This window comes from Amblyomma mixtum, chromosome 7, assembly GCF_055824585.1.
Source record: "Amblyomma mixtum isolate Tamu chromosome 7, ASM5582458v1, whole genome shotgun sequence".
NCBI lineage: Eukaryota > Metazoa > Arthropoda > Arachnida > Ixodida > Ixodidae > Amblyomma > Amblyomma mixtum.
In genome coordinates this window covers 30,032,018-30,054,778 of record NC_143018.1, presented here as the reverse complement: position 1 = coordinate 30,054,778, position 22,761 = coordinate 30,032,018, and the positions used below count along the sequence as shown (strand labels likewise).

At 47.1% G+C, this 22,761-nt stretch overlaps 1 protein-coding gene across 1 annotated transcript in view; it reads left to right on the top strand.

Annotated features, from left to right (window-relative positions):
* The first annotated feature begins 4,815 nt into the window (after window positions 1-4,815).
* LOC149335516 (calcium-activated chloride channel regulator 1-like) overlaps window positions 4,816-22,761 on the top strand; it is a 69,192-nt gene continuing 51,246 nt past the window's right edge. Inside the window, exons 1-4 of the mRNA XM_089553950.1 lie at window positions 4,816-4,933; window positions 5,564-5,811; window positions 8,956-9,137; window positions 9,263-9,379. Coding sequence (XP_089410076.1) covers window positions 4,816-4,933; window positions 5,564-5,811; window positions 8,956-9,137; window positions 9,263-9,379 — 665 coding nt within the window. The remainder of the gene's footprint in view (window positions 4,934-5,563; window positions 5,812-8,955; window positions 9,138-9,262; window positions 9,380-22,761) is intronic.

The window sequence follows — 22,761 nt, the reverse complement described above, 5'->3', positions numbered from 1 at the left end:
AACACGAAAAAATCTAGTAGAGAGCTCGCGAGGAGCGGCTTATCATCAAGGGCATCGCACAGACTGCCTTTCAGCGCGTTAGTAAAGACAGCGGCACAGAGATAAGCGGCATTAGTCGAGAACACGATGGCTTCCGCCTTAGAAACGAAGATAGGACGTTTCTCACTGCGCACATAATCTGTTCTGCACACACAGCTCTGCTTAGAGTGGTTTAGGAGACCAAATGAATAAAATATAAACGTGTAGACTTACCGTAAGCGGACGATGAAGCTGGATTTTGAAGAAAACATAATCAGCGAAAAAACCGCCGACGCCACCGACGCAGCCACGCACAGGGTTGTTTGCAGCCCGAATGATTTTCCGCCGTCTCGCGGTAAAATGGGTAAAACGTGAAACAGAAACCCATATCACGGTCGTATCTTTATCGCTCGCACTCTTGGCGTGTGCAGCTTGATCTGATATCCAAGACCACAGAAGGCAATTGGTTTATAAGCATAAATTCTTCGCTTACCCTCTAAAAACCTTATTGTTTTTGTGAAAACAGAACCAAAATCTAACTGCTTGACCGTATACGCGCCGCATCTCCCACCGAATAGTATGTGGTACAATTATCAAATAATAATTATAATTTTGCATAGCATACCGTCTTTTTAGCGTGTGTACGTGTTTAGAAAACTGGTATGCTCGACATCAGCGTGTCATCGGCTCCGAAGCAACAGGTGCACGGGTCGGAACGAAAAAATACTGGCTTTTGTGATTGTTGCGTCGGTGCACTTGTGATTTTTGCGTCGGTGAATACAAACTGCAAAGGTATAAATGGGAGATGTTAATCGCACAGAAGACCAGGCTCTTTGAGACTATTCTGAGGTGTTTCTAAGGGATGGGCGCTTCCTTGAATTCCCACACCCGTCTTTCCCTCTTTATTTTCAGCACGTTTTAAAGAGAAATGTAGAAGCGTTGATGAAATGTTTCTGATTTCAGCGCGTTGGACAGTAACGATCGAAAGATGGAATGGAATTGTGTCGAGCGATTCCTTTAAGGGACAGCGTATTCATTCGATGTAGTACAGTTTGCGGCGCCCTTACTCCAAGAACGGCTGCCTTCCTCGGCTTACTTGTTAGCATTAAATATTTAATTGTATTGACAATATACGTCACGATATAACGAAAAGGAGCTTGTCAAGGCTCCTGAAAACTATATACAGGAGGGTGTTGTAATGTCCTCACGCAATACTTTTTTAATTTCCGTAATAGCGAAGGAGGTGGAGGACTCCCGGCATAGTTGCGATCACGAGATCAGGTCCCCACAGCATGCAGTGCAAAAATAAATTGACATTGTTCTATACTTAGTCGAAAGTCAGTGTATCGAACATTGTTCGATAAAATTAGGATTGTTATAGACTGGTCTATAGACAGCAGACTATCTATATTGTACAGTGTATAGACGAAAGGAAATTGAGGTAGTTGTAGACTGTAGTCTATAGGGAGTCTATAGACCGTCTATAGACGAAAGGAAATTGAAGCAGGTATAGACCGTAGTCTATAGAGAGTCTATAGACCGTCTACAGACGAAAGAAAATTGAGGCAGCTATAGACCTCAGTCAATAGACAGTCTATAGACCATCTATAGACAAAAGAAAATTGAGCCAGCTATAGACTTTGGTCTATAGAACGTCTATACACAAAAATAAATTCAGGCAATTATAGACCTTGGTCTATAGAGAGTCTATAGACCGTCTATAGACAAAAGGAAATTGTGGCAGCTATAGACCTTAGTCTATATGGAGTCTATAGACCATCTATAGACGAAAGGAAATTGAAGCAGTTATAGACTTTCGTCTATAGAGAGTCTATAGACAAAAGGAAATTGAGGCAGCTATAGACCTTAGGCTATAGCGAGTCTATAGACCGTCTATAGACGAAAGGAAAGGAAGATAGTTATAGACTTCAGTCTATAGGGAGTCTATAGACCGTCTATAGACAAAAGGAAATTGAGCCAGCTATAGACTTTGGTCTACAGAGTGTCTATAGACCGTCTATAGACGAAAGGAAATTGAGGTAGTTATAGACTTAAGTCTATAGAGAATCTATAGGCCGTCTATAGATTAAAATAAATTGAGGCAGCTATAGACTTTAGTCTATAGAGAGTCTATAGACAGTCTACAGACAAAAGGAAATTGAGGCAGCTATAGACTTTAGTCTATAGATTTTCTATAGACTGTCTATAGACAAAAGTAATAGTCTATAGGATGTCTATAGAGTCTATAAAAGGTCTATAGAAAGTCTATAGACCATTTTTATAAGGGTTATACCTTGGCACTTCTTTAACTGAAACGAATCATTGCTAGCTAGTAGCCAGTTCGGTTTCCGCAAAGGATTTAGCACTGAACTTGCCCTCTTGATGCAGAAAGAACACATTTTAAGTGGTTTGGAGAAAGGTAAGCTAGTCTTGGGCCTTTACGTTGACTTCTCGAAAGCATTCGACACTATCAGCCACGCAATACTTATTAGGAAGTTAGAACATTATGGCATTCGCGGAAAGGCCGGTGTTCTTATGGAATCCTACCTTAAACATCGTACCCAAATTGTAGCCATTGGTGATTCTTTATCAGATGCACTTCATGTTTCCCAGGGTGTGCCGCAGGGCAGCATCCTGGGCCCCTTTTTGTTCAATTCGTACGTGAACGATGTTTACGGTATCGCTCCATCCGCTACTTTTGTGAATTATGCGGATGATACAAGCGTGTTTTTCACAGGAGAATCAAGTGATCACCTAATAGCTGCAGCAAATGTAGCGCTGGCTAAGCTTGATGAATGGACCCAAAAAAATAGCTTGAAGATTAATGCTGATAAAACTAAAGCAGTTTTGTATCATACTAGGAACAAAAACATAGACACACAAAACACAATTACACTACGGTCAACTCCTGTAGTGATTGTGTCTAGTTTTAAAACTCTGCGTGTCATTTTTCAAAACACAATGTCATGGGATGCCCACATAGATTATATTACAAAAAAACTATCACAAATAGTAGGCATTGTTTCGCGAAATCGCCATGCATTCCCTCGCCACATTCTGATGCTGATTTATAATGGTCTTTTCTCCCCTAGACTTAATTATTGTCACTTGGTATGGGCATCGACTACTAAATCTAATATAGACAGAGTGCTCATTCTCCAAAAAAAAGTTTTTAAGAGCTGTCGAAAACGTATCAATGCACTACCACACACATGAATTATTTAAAAAATACAATGTAATTCCAGTAACAAAATCCTATGACTACCGGCTTTGCAAGTTGTTCAAACAAGAAACTAAATGTAACAATTGTACTATTCAGAACATAGCTCAGCTAGAAAATAATGTAGTTTCATACCAGACGCGTCATTTTGAACCATGGAAGGTTAACACAAGTAGAACTACATGCGGTCTAGAAATGCTGCAAAACAAGTTACCCCGATTACTAAACAGTTTGCAAGCTAAAAATATCCAACTCGACAATATAACTTTCAAAGCACTGCGCGATCTTTTCAAAACGAAGCAAAACGAGATTTTGTGTCTATAATATTTCCCCATGAATGTATTAAAAATGTGAGTACGTGTTACACTGAAATGTGGTAACAGTATATATGTTTTAGCGTTTTTCTTGTAATATGTTGTTTTTTTTCACTTTTTTTTCTTTACATGTGATAAAATATGCTGTGTATAAACTTTTTTTTGCGACATTCCGCCAACTGCCAATGAAAGCGGGCCTGCGGCCCTGTCAAGCTGGCTTCTGGCAGCTTTTTCTGCAGGCTTCCTGCATCATGTAATGTGATGTGAATAAACTTCTTCTTCTTCTTCTTCTTCTTCTTCTTGTCCTTCTTCTTCTTCTTCTTCTTCTTCTTCTTCTTCTTCTCCTTCTTTTATGCGGGCCTCTAATCTCGAACAAAAACGTAGTGCAATACGGCATTTCTGTGCTAGTGGTGCCCTTGCACGAGTCTTTGAGAGCGGCATTAGATACGTTTAGCATAGCCTTTAGCGAAGTCGCATACCTCGACCGCGCACCGGCATTGCGCATGCGCAGATCGGCCGAAGAGGGCACGTGCTCATGGTGCTGGCCCGCACCTATAGCTTGTCGGAGCCATCTGCGTGAGCACGTTACCACCGGTGGTAGCGGTGCGGGGGAGAAGTGGTACTACACGCAATGCTCAGGCTTTTTGCGATATGTCGTATAAAGTACTGCGGTCCGTCGGCCTGGTTTTCACTCCTTATATGTACAACTCTTTTCAGAGCGCAGCTCTTAAGCGTCTGTTCTTGGGTGACGCCGTCGGAGGTGTAACCGAGCTCAAGGGGAGCGAGGGGAGGTCTAGCGCGCTTCCCTCTCGACCAGCCATAGAGATACTTACTAATACCTAGAGGGAAAGCTGGCGCCCCTCTATGGGGGTCTGCATGGAGCTCCCTCAAGTGCACTTCAGCTACCATGGGCGCTCAAAGCATCATGCAAAAATAAACAAATAAACAAATGCAAAAATAAACGCTGTTCGATAATCAAAAGTGCCCTAACATTCAATATCATTTCTTTAAATTGCAACAGATGAGCAGTAAAGCATGTAAATGGAAAGTCTGCCAGAATAAGAAATGGCTAGCTCTCCCATTGGCTAAATATTGAACACTACAAAAACGAACATTTCGTCCTTAATAAGCGTACTGAAAAATCTGAATGTCCCGCACCAAGTAGCTCACCGGCTCATGATTCTTTGTGCGTCCATGGTGGCTGAGGTGCAGCGCCGCCAGCTTTCCCTCTAGGTTATAGCAAGACACTCTATGAGACCAGCCATGCCGAGCGAAGGAAACTGCCGCCGCTCGCTCGCAGATACCGCCAAAGTGGTGCGCACCCCTCATGCGTATCCGTCGTCCATGGCGTGTGGAGATAGGGTGTTTGCGGGTGATGTTGGTGGGGGGGGGGGGGGGGGGGGTCTCTGCTGCGGAGCGTAGAGGAGTGGCTTTAGCGGCGTGCGCACCCACGCGCTGTCACGTGGCCGTGGCACCGCACTCCTCTCTTGACCGGAGGTGCTATGAAATGTGCTGCACGCGAAATACTGTCTGCCTCAGTCACACCAACACAGCTTTGTGTTCCTAGTTTATGGTTCATGCGGGTTCAAAGTCCGAAAGCGACTGGGGCTATGATAGACGCCGTGGTGAAGGGCTCCAGAAATTTAGACCAGCTGGAGTACTTTAACGTACACTGACATGTCAACCGTCTGCTTATGAATCTTTCATTGTTGGAGCAGGATCAACACACCTTCATATACTTATCTGACCCGAAAGTTACCTTCATTACATTCAAAGAATGTTAGAGGAGCGATACATGAAGGTAGTGTGTGTGTGGAAAATAAAGAGACATCAAATTCTTTACCTCAATATATTGGAAACCAAAACACCTACAGAGCTGAAACTCAAATTTAGTAGTTAGGGCTATCGTGAGCGTCCGTATATTTTTTTTCTGAGCTTTCAAACTACACTGGTGGCCTGAATTCTTGTCCCTGTTCTCCTTATGAACCTTTGCCGGCTGTGAACCACGCAGATGAATACAACGAAAGCCTTTACCGGGACGCGTGGCCGATAGAATGGTTCCCGCTTGTCAACGACACCGATACCGACGACACCAACGGCCCAGACGGTGAGAGAGTGGAAGATTTCCAGAGGGTGGTGTCCGGTGGTTCCTTCGATGTCACGACAGATATTGTGGAAGCGCAAGTGCCTCCTGAACCTATCAGGGACCTGGCCGTGGAAGACGTGTGGCCGGGAAAGAGCAACACTCTCCTGGTGAGGGTAACTTGGACGTGGCCAGGAGCTCACCTGACGTTTGGAAAGGGTAAGCACTTTAAGCAGAGACGTTTACTGTGGGGCTCACAGGCACTAAATTCACTTATTAGGCGCCGTATTCCAGGGTAGAAAACTGGGCAATTTGGCATCGAATCATGGGACAGTCTCATCGAAGGCATGACAGCAGATCAGCGAGGGAGGGGAGTATTTTAAAGATTTTTTTACTATTGTTCAGTCATTGTTCGGGCTATGTTGCCGTATACATTCATGAATACTCCACAAAAATCGGGTTTGTTCTCACGCGTCCTCCATTATTTTGAAACTAGATATCCACCGCAAAGCACGTTTTCTAAGCACTATTGTAACCTGTTAGATAAATAAAACGCTCCAGTTTACTTCACTGAGGCGAAAATATACACCGCCTTGTGCGCAGTATTTGGATCCGCAATCTCCACGGTACTATAATCCCGTAGTGCTGTGGAGAAGTTTAGGAACATTTAAAGAAGCTATTGGAATGGGCGGTTGTCTTTCGGGCTCGTCAGGTAAGCGTCTCATATCACCGTACTCACTTTAAATCGAATATCACAGTAAATAGAAATAGTTCGTCCAAGAGGACCAGTTCACATTGTGTTAGCTAGTAGGTACACCAAAGTTGCGCAATGTCTGCACTGACAAGATTCCAGAACGGGCTTGTGATGTACTTGCGCTTTGTTTTTTCGGCAGCATAACGAAGATACCAACTGGCCCCGACAGCTGCACAGTATTACTGCAGGTCTTTATTAATGCGAAATTATTACTAGGCTATGTTCGCGGGGTCGTCTCACTAAAGCGTGTCATCGAAACGTGTCGGCAGTATTTGTGCGGAACTCTGAAGAGATAAAGTCAAACGAGTGGTTGTAACCTAAAGACTATGAAGTGAGGATACTGCGCAAAAAAAGAATTTTCGAAATCGAATGAGTAGTTAATTGGAGCCAAAAATGTCCAACAAGGAGGCAGAGCTAGAGCAGAATATGGCACCAATTTTGAAAACACCATAAGTGTGGGAGCAGGTGACCGGACCTGTGGGCGAATCCAACGCCTAGCGCGAAATTGGAAATACCAAAATGGGTACACAAAGTAAGGCGGGAAAATCGCGGTCTTAATGTGTTAATTTATGAATTAAGGGCAGAAATGAAACAAGTAACGGATTTATTTATTTCAAGATACCCCTAAAGGCCCTCTTCACGAGGGTATTACATAGGGAGTGGTAAAAATTACAAATTGTATACATAAAAGGAACATTTAACATGAGTAACCGGGCAAAAAAAGAACCAAGAAAAGAGCAATAACTCGTAGTCAGCAACAATCGAAATGTGGCGGAACAACATCGGAATAAACAGAACGAAAAGCGAAACTCAAACACATTACGGTGAACAGAACAGAACTAGAAGAAAAGTTCATGAAATGATGTCGCGTTAGTTTCAGTTGCGATTGTGGAAGGCAGCCGGTTCCAATCAATAATGGTTTTGGGTATGAATGATTTGGCAAAACTTGAAGTGTGACATGTGATGCGTTTTATCTTGAAAGGATGGGCACGGCGTGGAAACACTGCTGTGGGTAAGTGAAAGAAATCGTCGTGAAGCAAAGGATGATGGTAAATTTTGTGAAGAGTTAATCGGGAGAGTTTACGACGATGGGAAAGGCTGTCAAGACCAGCACGAGCTTTTAACGCCGTGACGCTAGTAAAACGTGAGTAGTCGGAATAAATGAAACGAGCAGCACGGTTTTGCAGGGATTCTATGTTATCTTTGATGTAGGCTTAATCTGGGTCCCATATGGCGGAAGCGTACTCAATTTTAGGTCGAATTAGTGTAATATAAGCAAGTTTACGCACGTGTGCCGGAGCATGTCGAAGGTTACGTTTTAAAAGGCCAAGAGAACGGTTAGCAGCTGCCAGAATGAAGTTAATATGATAGTTCCAAGTTAAGTCTGATAAGGGGAATTTGGGCGAAATAAACTGAATTAGGATGAATTAAAGGGAATTATGGGTGAAAAAGTTATGGCTTCATTACCGTCTTTCAATTACAGCAGTTAATCTGCGGTGGTGGTGAATTATCGGCGGGGTTACTATGGGAACCCATGGCGTCACGTCATGTCATCATAGTAAGTTTCGCTGTGACGTCACCGTGGCTGCATAGAAGAGCGCCAGCCGTAGCTTCTCGCGGTAACTGTGACGTCAGAGGCATAGAGCGACAGCGCAACAAAAAAGCAAGTTGAAATGAGTATAGGGCCCCTTCCGCTTCGGCAGGGCGCTCCTACCTCAGTCGTTCTCTCGCCGTTGGCGCGTGTCGTGATCGTGTGCTGCGTGACGCGGTGATCAATTGCGCGTGGAGTGCCGAGGAGTGGTCAGTGCTTTCGCATTATTCCAATGCGGATCACCACAGTGACTTCGAACGCTTCATTATTGGTAGTTAATTTGGCAGACCGTTTTTGTACGAATCCTATCTTCCGCTTTTAAAGATCACAACGCATATACAGGGATAACGGAAAGGTACCCGGAAATTTTAATTCATACATATTGCAAAGTCAATAAATTGAATTGGAATGAACCTTTGGACTATGAGAGAAATGGTGCGGGAAGCCGCTAGAGCAGCGGAGAGAATTATAACTTCGAAAATATTTTCACTTGGTCAGAACGGACGTATGATTGGAAAAATTGCTAGCTGAAAAGACTGCGGAATTGAGGATCATTTCATGCTTGATATATGGAGTTGTTTCAACATGCGACAATTCTTCGCGGGACTTGTTCACTTCACAAAGGTGACGAGGCTAATCTTTCGATGTTCGGCACGTTATCAAGCGCAGTATTTCGTCGAAACAACTATGTAATGGACGTTAGGCTTAGTATTTGGTAAAAGTTAGTTCACATTTTAACCCGTTACGATTAATTGATGTCAGAGGGCAGCCAGACGCTCGTAGCATCCTGACGAAGAATGAGTCCTTTTAAAGTCACGTCGTGAAAATGCACAGCCAGAACGGTCACATGACGTCTGTGAAAACATGGCGAGGGAAACGAAAGCAAAGCGCTTATCTGAGTCAATGGCACATATTATGATTACGTCACACTGGATGGTGTCCTGCATCCCCTTGAACGACGTTACTTTTTTGCAGCTTCCTCCGTGGATATTCGAGTATATTCGAGTTGGAAAACAATTCGATGACCTAAAATATGGCTTCGAAAGCAAGACTCAAATCACGGAAGCCGACGTCGTGGAAGGCAACCTGGACCCGCTACCATCTGGTGGCCGGCATTTCGTGACTTTGTCGCTTCCGCGCACCTTCTCCTCGCTTGGGCAAGATGGCGCCTGGACGTGGGACGCTCACCTGGCAGCCCGTGTGGCTAACAGTGATGGGCTGAAGTCCGATATTTCGAACGCTGTTTGGGTGACTTACTACCCTCGGGCTGGTAACCCAACAGTGGCTACCACCGCGAAAGCCACAGCGACAAAGGCCACGACGACACAAAGCACGACCACAAGAGCCCCGGACAAAAAGGTCACGACAACGCAAGCTATGAATTCACCAAAAGAATCCAGTGAGGAGTCGCCTTTCATTGCGTCGCCCTTATTCTGGGTTCCACTTTCCTCCCTCGCAGCGCTGATCGTGATTGTCATCGTGGTGGCAGTATCGATGATGCTGGACCGCAATGAAGAGGAGGAGACAAACCGCATGGAAGGACAGGGGACAAGCTCTACTTCACAAAACTAAGCAAAAATAAAAAAAAAAACGGTTCTTCCACCGTGCGAGGGCTCCTAAATGTCCAGCAGCCCTCTGGCCTCCGCCTCATGCCTCACCTAAGGAAGCAGTCTGCGCTTGTTCCTCGCCTCTGGAGAAAACAGAGCTACTACCAGGAAGAGCGAGATGGGTTCAGGACGCGCCCCACGGCCGCTGGTTTCGGGCACGCCCACGGATAATGATTGAGGTCGGCCGCTGGGGCCTGAAAGGTGGAAGAGTTAGTCACTTGTATCAAACCCTTCATAGCCGCTTTCACCCCCCTGCGAAAGGGGTAACCAAAAGCGAGGAGCGTTGGCTTCGTCGCTTGTATACCAACACGGTACTGTGCCCGGCAGTGCTGCAATATTTTAATCCGGCTTTTAATGGGGAGTTCCCGCCTTGTGGATGCGCGTGCTCGGACGTGTACCACATGGTGTAGGCGTGCCCCTTTAACCCTGCTTACCCCCCTTACAGTCACCTGCCCGATAGAGCTGGTAGCCTTCCCTGCTAGGCAGCTCTACATTAGAGAGCCAAAGAGTCCTCCTCGCTAGGCCCCGAGCTGCTGCGGAAGCCGCAGGGGTCCCTGACTAGGAACCTCTCCTAGAATTTGTAAGGGGCTGGCCCTTAAGGCCAGTCCGCACACTATCCTATAAATTGCCTAAATAAATGTTTACCCACCACCACCAGCAGTGGGGTGGGTATCAGGCTGGGTGCATGCGGCTCACTGTTACCGGCGAAGCATGGAGGTAGGCCCGGCGCTGCCTCCAGACTGCGCTCTCACGTGTGTAGAGGGAATGGTGTGGCTGTCGACTTGGGCGCGTACTGTCGCGGCAGCAGGTTGATTTAGAACAGGTGGCTCGAAGCTTTGGGGTTTGTTTTCGTTTTTTTAGGCAAGGAAATGACGCGGTAACTGTCTCACTTACCTCGGTGTACACCCGAAACGCACGGCGACGGAACGGATAAGGGAGGCAATGAATGAAGTCAGGAAGAAAGAGGCTCCGTTGTGGAGGTCTCATTAAAATTTCAACCACCTGGGGATCTTTAACGTGCGCCGACATCACACAGCACACAGGCGCCTTTTGCATTTCGCCTTGATCGAAACGCTGCCGCCGCGGTCGGGTTCGAACTGTCCACTGAGCCACCGCGGCATGTTTAGTTTGGTGCAGAAAAGGGTCACAAGGAATTAGCATTCAGTTATCCCGCCGTTTTCTTCTTTATGGAGTAGTTCTATAGCGCAGCTCCTTGGCGCCCGTTCCTGCGTTTCATTGCGTCACCGTTGTCCCGCGTTACCAGCCCCGCAGCCGGGGCAGCGCACTGCTCTAGCCGCGCGCTCTCGTGGTGCTATCTCCCGCAGGCCCAAGCAGAAACGCATCGCCGCAGCCATTTGCCACTTCGAACCGCCTGCCTGTATAGATAGTTTGTGCTGTGCCAGTTTTTTCGCAGCCATGAGCGAGACAACGGCTGGAAGTTCTTCGTGACATCATCGCGAAATACTTGCACGGACCTCGTCTTTGAGAACCAGGCAATGGTGCAGCAAGTTGAGCATATATCCATTTCTCCGACCACAAAGCTTCCTTCAAAATAAAGAACTGTTTGTGGAGTGCTTCTGGAATATGGAATAAGAGTCAAAGATAACAGGTCGTCTGTAATTGTACATCCATGTCTTGCTCGAGTTATTTGCCTCAATCTATCGAAAAGCTGAAACAGCTGATGAGCTGCGCTAAAATTTTGCTTTAGGAGGTAACGTAATCGTCGTAATTTTTTTTATTTGCGCGGACGTCAAAAAAAACAAAATTACATTTCTGATCTTTACCAATGCGTGTTACGCCCGATATGGCGCTACACGTGGCATACGGCAAAAAAAAATGTCTAACGCGGCCAATGTTTTTACAGTTTGTTTCGGTTATTTTACGGGATATTTTTGGTGCAGAAGAGTAACCGCCTCTATGGAACAAAAACGCCTTCATTTGTTTATTTTTTTATTTGTGATTATTGCACTTATTGGTCGCAATGGTACCGCAATCAACGAAGCGAAGGCTAGCAAAACTGCGCAGAGAAAATCCCTATTTTAAAAGTCCATGACACACGCGTGTCCGTATTGTCGGAGCCTGCATTTTTCTTAGACCCCCAAGGCTTAGGGACCCTGTTAATAAGTTAATAAGGGTTGACAGCATGTTAGTCGGGTATCAAATCATTGCATCTTCCGCGGGGTTCGGGAAAAGGTTCCGTCGGGGCTCGTAATAAAATTTCTTATGCGTGCCCATGAACACGCTCATTACCGAACATACCCTCTTGCCAGGTCCAGACGTGACAGTCATGGAGTGTTGCGGAGCGATTGAGCATTCAAACACCCGTGCGGGCTTCCCTCAGATGTTGTCAGAGAAAGCGTCTGCGTGCGGTTTGTGAATCGGTGCAGATTTTCGGTGTCTATGGGGCTGAGTGGTCGACAAGTAGGGCTAGAACAGTGCATTCTAATTAACCTGGGTCTCGAGTGCACTGGAACGAAACGGTAGCGTGTGTCGTCACTCTGAAGAGGCCGAAGCAACGCCGGCAATCCTACTATAGATAGAGAGAGAAAAAATATATTAATTTAAGCGATCCATATGTCCGGATCCATGTTCTTGTGGGAGCGGTAGTTAAGGTTCCTCCCCCAAGACAGTGAAGTGAAGTGAAGTGAAGTGAAGTTTATTTCGACATCGATTTGTCAGAGGTGACGGGACAAAAGGCAATTCATTTTTTGCCTGACGTGGCCCCGTCACCCGTTACATTGCTCAGGGGGGTGGAAAATTACACAGTAAAGTGCACAAATTAAAAACAAGAAAAGTAACAACATCGCATACATACTACATGAATTATATGTAACGATCAATGACTTACACATAATTAACACAGATGCAATGAAAAATAAAGGAAAAAACAACGCATAGCTGAAATGTAGCTAGGACAAAACAAAAAAATTGAAATAGCAAACAATGAGATGCATAGAATTAACATACAGGCAAGGGGAGAAATAGCACGCAAACCAAAAACAATGAAAACCGCATTGCATGCCTCCTACGTCTTTAGGACAACAAAACCAAAAATAGCGAACCTGGACAATACACCCAGCGAGTAAAAAAAAAAAAAACTTGAAACTGGACATTTTATGGAGGCGATAGGGACAGAAGGTACATTTTAACATTGTTCTTGAAGTTACGGGGGGAACGAGGCTGCTGCAGAAGTTCCATAATACGTGGGTGTTTATTAAGTAAATCAGGAATTAAGTAATCAATGTGCTGCATACCATAATTCGTTCTCATCAGAGGCATTTGAAAATGACTATACCTGAAATCATAAGGTTTATTGTTAGGGAAGTATAAAGCATAAAAGGAAACTGGGTCACGGGTGACTTCATGATAAATATGATATGCAAGCTTTAGTTGAAATAGTTCGTTTATCTTGAGTAAATTATGTTTTAAGAATAATGGGTATGTATGTTCTAGCGGACCTACTTCTTCTATGCAACGCAGAGCTCGTTTTTGCAATATCTCAAGCCTGTGCAAGTTTGTCTTGGTAGTGGTGCCCCAGATTAACAGACAGTAATGCAAATGAGACTGTACTAAAGCAAAATACAACTGACGTTTAATAGAGCTGGGAACCAAATATCTCACTTTATACAAAATGCCTAGAGATCTAGAGATATTTGTGTGAACCTTATTTATATGAGAAGTCCAGCTTAAGTTTTCCTCAAATAAGACACCTAAGAACTTATAAATGGAAACGCGTTCAAGGGCTGAGTCTTGGTACTTGACCTGGATATTAAAATCTTCAGGTTTATTTCGCGGCTTAAACATTACGTACTTTGTCTTCCGAACGTTCAATTGCATTTGGTTTATCCGGAGCCAGCATGAAAGCTCATGTAGCCAGGTGTTCGCGAAGGTTTCTAGTGCAGATAACTGTTTTCCTGAAAAAAACACACTGGTGTCATCTGCACAAAGTATAATATCGGGTGTATTTGGTATGAGGACAATATCATTAATATAAATTATAAACAGCAAGGGTCCCAGGATTGAACCTTGTGGAACACCATATGCAATCGGTTCTAGAATAGAAGAATGTCCATTAAGGCTTGTAAATTGGTATCTGTCCGTCAGGTAGCTACGAATAAGATTGAGAGCAACGCCACGGATTCCAAAAAAAGGAAGTTTATAAAATAATATTTGATGTTTAATAGAATCAAACGCTTTTCTGAAATCAAGGAACAGACCTAGCGTGAATCGGTTATTTTCAAAATTATTGATAACCTTGTTTTTAATATTCAGAAGGGCTATTTCAGTTGAGCTATTTGGACGGAAACCATATTGCTGCCTCACAAGAAGCTCTCTTTCAATACAGAACTTACTTAGGCGTGATTTGATCACTTTCTCAAGCACTTTAGAAAATAATGGCAGAACTGAAATAGGTCTGTAATTGTTAATGTCATCATGCGCACCACCTTTATGCAAAACTACCACCTTTGCTATTTTCATGCTGTTTGGAAAGATTCCTGTAGCTAACGAGCTATTGCATATATGCTGCAGAGGACGAGATATGAGGTCAACAACAGATGCTATAGGCAGAGCCTTGATATCATCGTTCCCTGGGGCAGCATTTTTGCTTAAAGAGCTAAGACAGCAAATAATTTCAAGCTCACTGCATGGAGTAAGGAACAATGAATCAACCACACTAGGAGATATGTATTTGTCAAGTCCATCAATATCTACCACCTGTTGTGTCGTAGCCCCAGAGTTTACAAAATGAGTGTTAAATTTATTGGCCAAACAAGTGTCCTTATACTCAACAGCATCAATTTTAAGAACGTTAGGTATCTTGTTGCTAGTTTTTCCAATAATGTCCCTGAGGCAGTTCCATACCTTTTTGGTATTACTGGAGATGGCTTCAAACTTTTGCGTGTAGTATTGTAACCGGGCCTTCTTGAGATCTGAACTGAGCTTGTTCCTGGTTCGTTTATATTCAGCTAAGAGATCAAGGTTCTTTGACCGAACAAACTTGTCGTACAGTTTATCGCGTGCCTTTATTCTTTTATACAACTGTTCGGTTACCCAGGGTTTTCTGGATTTCTTGCAAACTTTGACCGGCTGCAAAGGAAATGCTCTGTTATAACTTTCCTTTACCTTAAGTAGGAAAATATCATAGGATAAACTTGGGTTTTCCTCGGAGTAAACATCATCCCAGTTTGTCGCTACTAACCCAGTGCGGAACGTAGCTAGCGCCTCAGCACTATAATTACGATGAAAGATTGGAGCGAACCGGTTACGACCTCCCCTTCTTTTTGCCCATGGAAAAAAACAGAATATGGGTAGATGATCGCTAAGTGGCAGTGTTAAAATTCCTGAAATAGTTTCCTCGTTACTATGGCTAGTTATGCACAGGTCAAGCAGTGTTTCTGTGTTAGGTGTTATCCTGGTTGGTGCATTTATAACGTTACAACAGCCAAACGACTCGAATGTATCCCGGAAACGTAGGCAAAGAGGGCTTTCAGATGACAGATCAATGTTGAAATCACCAACGCAAACAATAGGTACATTGAGAAGTAAGGCATGTTCGAAAATACTAGAAACAAAATTCAAGAGGTGATTGATATCACCAGAAGGTGGACGATAAACTGAAGCAATTAGGGTCCCATGAACTATTACGGCGACAGACTCATAGTGGTCGCATACAACAAAAAACTCCGGCAAGACTTCATACAAATGTTTATCTTTAATGTAGAGTGAAGTTCCACCCCCTTTTCGAGTTCTTCTGTACACGCCTACTTCTTTATAGCCTGGGACCCCGACAACCTCAGTTTCGTCTAAAAACCACGTTTCAGTGAAGGCCAAAATATCAAACTCGTGGTTCAGAGAACTCAAAGATAACTCAGTATCGTTCCATTTGTTTTTTAAACTTCTGATATTAACATGAAACAATGACATCTTTCCACTTTCAGTCTCTGCAATGCGTGTAAAAGACGAGCAGTCATGATAAGTATTTACTCGGGGCTGTGACATCAGAATTTAGAATGAACAACACAGCAAGAAATAGAAAAGATTCAGCGAATCTTATCTAGATCTGCATGACTTTCAATACGAATAGCTGCGTCGCCTTGTGCCTTGCGCACAAACAACTTTCCATTGCTTTGCCAAGCGTACTGATAAGCCATTTCAGCAGCCTTCCTCTTCATTGCCCATAGTAGCTTTTTGTTATATGCTGTCAGATTGTCGAGCATATGCACACCTGAATTCGTGTCACTGAGATCACGCCTCTTCGCCATCCACTGGTCCCGTGTTGTACGTGACACAAAGCGAACAAGTACCGCCGGCGATTTTCCTTTTTTCTCGGGCAGCCTGTGCAGGCCATCGAGCTCATGTTCGGACAGCAGAGGAAGTTTTAGTTCATTTGCCAGTGCATTTAGTTTACCAAGCAGGTCTTCATTACTATCGTGTTTCAACCCATGAATTTCCAAGTTCTGTCGCCTAGTGTATTGTTCTAAGCTGTTCAATTCTTGCCTGAGCTCCTGAACTTCCTGTCCGGTGTTAGTAGCCTCAACCTTTTCCACCCTCTTTTGAAGAACCGCGATTTCAGCTGACCGCTGTTTCATTTCTACAAGTACCTCATCGTACTTCTCAGACATATGTTGAACAGAATGTTCCATTCTGTCTACAGTTTCTTTAATTTGCAGCAGTGTCTCGACCTTGACTTTTATCTCCGTTATTTCTGCCAGCTTCTTATTTATCTGTAGTAAAACGTCCTGAAAGGCCGGTTCCTTTTCCGGCTTTTCTTTCCTAGGTGATGCAGTGCCTCGAGCCGATAAAATGACGCATGTTTGACACGTCCATTCCTTCCTATCTGCGAGACTTTTAGATTTAAAGGCAGTTTTAGAAACTCCGGAGCAGGATCCTAAGTGATAACCGTAAGCACATTCACAGCACATCGGATACGTGCCGTTTTCCGGTAGCAGCTCATTGCAAACCAAGCAGGAGTCGTTTGCAGCCATGTGTAACAAAGCAAAAGATGCAAAACACACAGAATGCACTTCAGCAACAGCGGCGGTGGCGGGGCAGGTAGTTTGCAAGGAAAACTACAGAAAAACCCAACTAACCTGCGAAGTATGAATACTGCTGTTAGCGGAGGCCGCTGCGTTCGGTGCCACCGCCGCTGAGCAAATGCGCCGAGCGTGGGTTAGCTCCGTCTTTTTCAAGATATCGTGGCTGACGTAGTCCCATCCAGGAGCAGCAGGCCAATCACTTGCTTCGGCGTCCTTGCAGAGGAAAGGGGGCAGCAAACTCGAAGAACAGCGCTGGGCCTGGATAGCAGTCTGCGAAGTATGAATACTGCTGTTAGCGGAGGCCGCTGCGTTCGGTGCCACCGCCGCTGAGCAAATGCGCCGAGCGTGGGTTAGCTCCGTCTTTTTCAAGATATCGTGGCTGACGTAGTCCCATCCAGGAGCAGCAGGCCAATCACTTGCTTCGGCGTCCTTGCAGAGGAAAGGGGGCAGCAAACTCGAAGAACAGCGCTGGGCCTGGATAGCAGTCTGCGAAGTATGAATACTGCTGTTAGCGGAGGCCGCTGCGTTCGGTGCCACCGCCGCTGAGCAAATGCCACCGCCGCTGAGCAGGTGCTGCAGGAGGTTGCGCCAAATAAGAGGCCGTTTTCCCGAAGTGGGCAACACAGGCCTCCCACGTGGGTATGTAACGAGACTGTGCGCCACGTGTTGGCTTCTGGGCAGTTCCAGTACGTGTGGACAAGTGTGGTTATGGAGCCACACACTTGACTGTCGGGTGTATTGGGGTCCTGTTGCATTTTGTGTAAAGTGAAGTCACTGGTTAGTGAGTGCTTTTGGGCTGGTCTGGGTGGAACGGCGCAGTACGTGCACACATCATTCTGCTTATTCCCATATGGCGAGTGAGGTGTTGGGCGTGGCTCGTCTACTGCCCGTGTGCAGATCCGGATTCATGTTGCCTGGCAGGGGGTCGTGTCGCAGTTGTTCAATTATAAGAGCGGGAATGGGTCTCGTTGCTGCGTCCGGAGCCTCCACGAGACGTGGTATCCGAGCTGTCGTAGGAGTCTGGGGCGGTCGGCTGGGGCGCGCAGACGCTTGTGATGCTTCGACTGATGGGCCTCTAAAAGTTCTTGTGGACTGTGAGCTGGAAAACATTTCCATTGGAGGCGAACCAGGGCATGCGCAATGCCGTCCTTACTGGCCTCCGTAGGATCATGTTGGCTTCTTCTGACTACTTTAGTGGCAGGTTGTGGTAGGGAAGGAGGTATGCGAAGAGGCCGACAACAAATGCGTTCACCATGAGCAGCGTGTCCCGCCCCCAAGCCGCCCGCAATTGCGATTTGCCACACGCTGTTGAGGTTGGCTGTTTATGCTATCTGCTTTTTCAGGAGGTGTTACATATATATGTCGTCCGCCTTTGCTTACAAGTGTAATCCGAGCACGCGGAGGAGCTGCACTGTAGGAACGGGTTGGTAGCTGACGGCGACTTCTATAGGGGGACCATGTGGTTGCTACTGGATCACAAGTAGTTCTAACTGGTGGGGTGAATAGGCCATGCCCATCTCCCCTGCGATTTGAAGGGTGCCCTGTGCCGCGCCGATGGACCCTCTTGTGATCCAGAGTGTGATGTCGTCCGCGTAGAGTTCCTGATGCTGGTCTGGAATCTCGGGCAGCATCCACGCGAGTGGCACCATGGCAACATTAAAAAGCAAAGGATAAATTACAGCTCCCTGTGGAGTGCCTTGGTTGGAGAGGTAAAAGTATGGGTTCGACACCGCTGCGATGCTAAATTGTGCCGTGTGTTATGCAGTAAAAGCCTTCATGCAATTGCAGAGTAGCGTGCCATATCCTTTGGCGGCACGTGTTTGGAGGATGTGCTCTTGTAAGGCGTTCTCGAACGCCTTGTGCACATTTAATGCCTATGGATCGCGTATTGCACAAGAGTTGACGCGTTTGGCGAACAGTTTCAACTGTGGCAGGATTTCCTGCACCGAAAGGTGCGGCCGAAAGCAACATTGGGACAGGGCAAAGAACCCCGCAGATTCAATATCAATTTGCAGGCCGTGGAGCACATTTTCATATATTTACTTGCGCAGCTCGCATCCGAGGTGCGCGTTAGGTTCATGAGTTTCAGTGCTTTGTCCAGGTTTGGGATTAAAGTGATGTGCGAGCGGGAAGCGCAACTGTCCTTCAGTGTTCAATTGAAAACGAGGGACATATTGTAACGCGGCGGCCAGCCAAAGAATGAGGCGTGGTGAACTATGGCTATGAGATGATTTAATGGCTGCTGGCCTAGCGCGAGCGCTCCGTCCCGCGCCACTGCCAGCTTCGAATTCGTCACACTACCCGGGGCCTCCGAGCGATCGTCCCGATCGGTGACGAACAGACGGCGAAATGGCGATGGTCTTGAGTGAAGGATCGAACAATATGTAGAAGATGGTGCAGTGCTGGCCGCCACAATGAGAAAGATGAGAGAATGAGGCCCGGTCCACGAAGCATCCGCGCCCTAGGGTGCCAGGAGCTGACGGCCGAGGTCTCTGGACGCACCGAACGGCGGGGGCAGGGGGGCGGTGTCTTCACGTTTGGGTCTTGGGTCAATGGGGTCTTGGGTCGGTGGGGTCTTGGGTCCGTCGGGTCTTGGGTCGTCGTGTCGTGTGGTCCGGGCGGGGGACGGGGCTGGGGTGAGCGGCGAGGTCGGTTCAGGTCGGGCGGGCTGGGGCACGGCCGTGCGGCGCTGACTAGGTACTCACGGCCTACGTCCACGGCAGGCCCATGACGCCGAAGCTCCGTGACCAGGATGGCTATGAAGGGACCCCAGCACCTCACACCAAATGTAACGCGGCGGCCAGCCGAAGAATGAGGCGTGGTGAACTATGGCGATGAGATGATTTAATGGCTGCTGGCCTAGCGCGAGCGCTCCGTCCCGCGCCACTGCCAGCTTCGTCTTCGTCACAATATTGTCACGTTGTAGTGACGGCAGTCCAGCGGTCAGGAAGACACCAGAAATACTTTCAAACGAAGCTCTTTATTTGGGCTGACTTGCGCCCGCAAAAGAACTGGATCACTCGGTGGCGGCGTAAGCAACAAGCGTGCTCGTCAATCGTCGAACTACGAATGCCCTCTGCTCGCGGCATCGCTCAATTTAAAGCCGGCAAGGAAACTTCCAGATAGCAGGACAAGATCATCTACAGTAATCTGGAAAAACCTAGATGCAGCCTTTCATGGCTGCGATCAATCGAGATTAGATTGGTCGCTTCTCGCGTCACGAACAAAAATGTTGACAGCCCTTTCCTGCAGCCTTGAGCGTGAACGAACAAACACTACAATGATACGTGGCATTACCCCCCTTCCAAAGAAGCATCGTCTCGATGCTTTAAAATGAAAATAAACACGGAAAATGAAACTTCGAGTGCTTTAGCGTTCATAATATGGCTTCAGGCGTACGACATGTACGACTTCCGGGCGTGGGCGGCGTCGCTGAGATGCTGTCGTGGCGTCGGGGATGACTTCATAGTCGAGGTCACCGATCCGACGGAGAACCCTGTACGGGCCAAAGTAGCGTCGCAGCAACGTTTCGCTCAATCCACGGCGGCGAACTGGCGTCCATATCCAAACCCGATCACCTGGCTTGTAATGCGTGTCTCGTCGGCGCAGATTGTAGCGTCGGGCGTCGGTGTGCTGCTGGTCTTGAATGCGAAGCCGCGCAAGTCTTCGGGCTTCCTCGGCGCGATGAAGGTAGGCGGCGACGTCGAGATTGTCTTCGTCGGAAACGTGCGGGAGCATTGCGTCGAGTGTTGTCGTGGGCTTCCTGCCGTATACCAGCTGGAATGGGGCAAACCTGGTTGTCTCCTGGACGGCAGTATTATAAGCGAAGATCACGTAGGGCAGAATGGAGTCCCACGTCTTGTGTTCGGCGTCGATGTACATGGAGAGCATGTCTGCGATGGCCTTGTTCAGACACTCTGTGAGTCCGTTGGTTTGTGGATGATAGGCAGTGGTCCTCCGATGGCTTGTCTGGCTGTAGTTTAAAATGGCTTGCGTGAGCTCCGCTGTAAACGCCGTTCCTCTGTCTGTGATGAGCACGTCCGGGGCGCCGTGTCGCAAGAGAATTTGTTCGACAAAAAATTTTGCGACTTCTGTTGCGGTACCACTAGGCAACGCTTTTGCTTCGGCGTAGCGGGTCATGTAGTCGGTGGCCACGATGATCCACTTGTTTCCTGATGAAGAGGTCGGAAAGGGGCCAAGGAGGTCCATCCCTATTTGCTGAAAGGGCTTAGTTGGCGGTGGTATGGGGTTCAGGAGTCCGGCTGGTCTAGTCGGAGGCGTTTTGCGTCGCTGACACTCACGGCACGTTTTCACGTAATGGGAAACGTCGATAGCTAGCCGTGGCCAATAGTACTTCTCCTGGATGCGGTGCAACGTGCGAGCAATCCCGAGATGTCCTGCAGTCGGCTCATCATGACATGCCTGCATAATTTCTTGCCTGAGATTTTTGGGCACGACAAGAAGATGCACTGTCCTGTTCGGCGCGAAGTTCTTCTTCAGGAGGACATTATTGTGAAGGACGAAGGACGACAGTTGCCGCTTGAACCCTCGAGGAGGCGATGCGGTCTTGCCTTTCAGATAATCAACTAGGCTTTGCAAGTCAGGATCCGAGTGCTGCTGCTGCGCGAAACTGCTGGCGCTTACCGGTCCTAAGAAAGCGTCGTCGTCTTCCTCTTCGGGTGCTGCGTCGACAGGAGCTCGTGACAAGCAGTCTGCATCGGAATGCTTGCGGCCAGATTTGTAGACTACAGTTATGTCGAATTCTTGAAGACGCAGGCTCCAACGAGCAAGGCGGCCGGAGGGATCTTTCAAATTGGCCAGCCAGCACAGAGCATGGTGATCACTCACAACCTTGAATGGTCGTCCGTATAGGTAGGGGCGAAATTTGGACGTGGCCCAAATAATGGCGAGGCATTCTTTCTCTGTCGTCGAATAGTTGGCTTCGGCTCTCGACAGTGAACGGCTAGCGTACGCGATAACTTTCTCCTGTCTGCCATTTTTCTGAACGAGGACCGCTCCTAAGCCCACGCTGCTTGTATCGGTATGAACTTCGGTTTCGGCGTTTTCATCAAAGTGCCCGAGCACAGGAGGGGACTGTAAGCGGCGCTTCAGCTCGTTGAAAGCTTCCTCTTGTGGCCTTTCCCATTTAAAAGGCACGTCAGCCTTGGTAAGTTGAGTCAAAGGTTCAGCGATGCGCGAAAAGTTCTTGACGAACCGTCGGTAATAAGCGCATAATCCAAGGAATCTGCGTATAGCCTTCTTGTCATTAGGCTGTGGAAACTCTGCGATCGCAGCCGTCTTCTGGGGGTCTGGGCGAACTCCATCCTTGCTTACGACGTGACCAAGGAATAGCAGCTCCTCGTAGGCGAAGTGGCACTTCTCTGGTTTCAGTGTCAGGCCTGAAGACTTGATCGTTTCCAGCACTATCCGAAGCCTTCTGAGGTGGTCTTCAAAGCTTGAGGAGAAGACAACAACATCATCTAAGTAGACTAGGCAAATCTGCCACTTCAAGCCTGCGAGCACCGTATCCATTACTCGCTGGAACGTCGCTGGGGCAGAGCAGAGGCCGAATGGCATCACCTTGAACTCGAAGAGTCCGTCTGGCGTGATGAACGCAGTCTTCTCGCGATCTCTTTCGTCGACTTCAATTTGCCAGTAGCCGCTCTTCAGGTCCATCGATGAGAAGTACTTAGCGTTGCACAGCCGGTCCAGTGTATCGTCGATGCGGGGGAAGGGGTAGACATCCTTCTTCGTAATGTTCAGGCGGCGGTAATCGACGCAAAAGCGAAGGGTGCCGTCTTTCTTTTTCACTAGGACGACCGGTGCTGCCCAGGGGCTCCTCGATGGCTGTATGACGTCGTCACGAAGCATTTCCTCAACTTGCTTGCGGATAGCTTGGTGTTCTAGCGGCGATACGCGGTAGGGGCTCTGTCGCAGTGGTCGCGCGTGTTCGTCTGTGACAATGCGGTGCTTGGCAAGCCGGGTTCGTCGCACATTCGATGCTGATGAGAAGCAATCGGTGTACCTTTGAAGAAGACTGCGTATTTGGTCTTGTCTGCTCCGGGGTAATGCCGGGTTGATGTCGAACGTGGGTTGATGGCCTTGGTCAGATAGTTCTGCGGGTTGGTCGGGTAGGG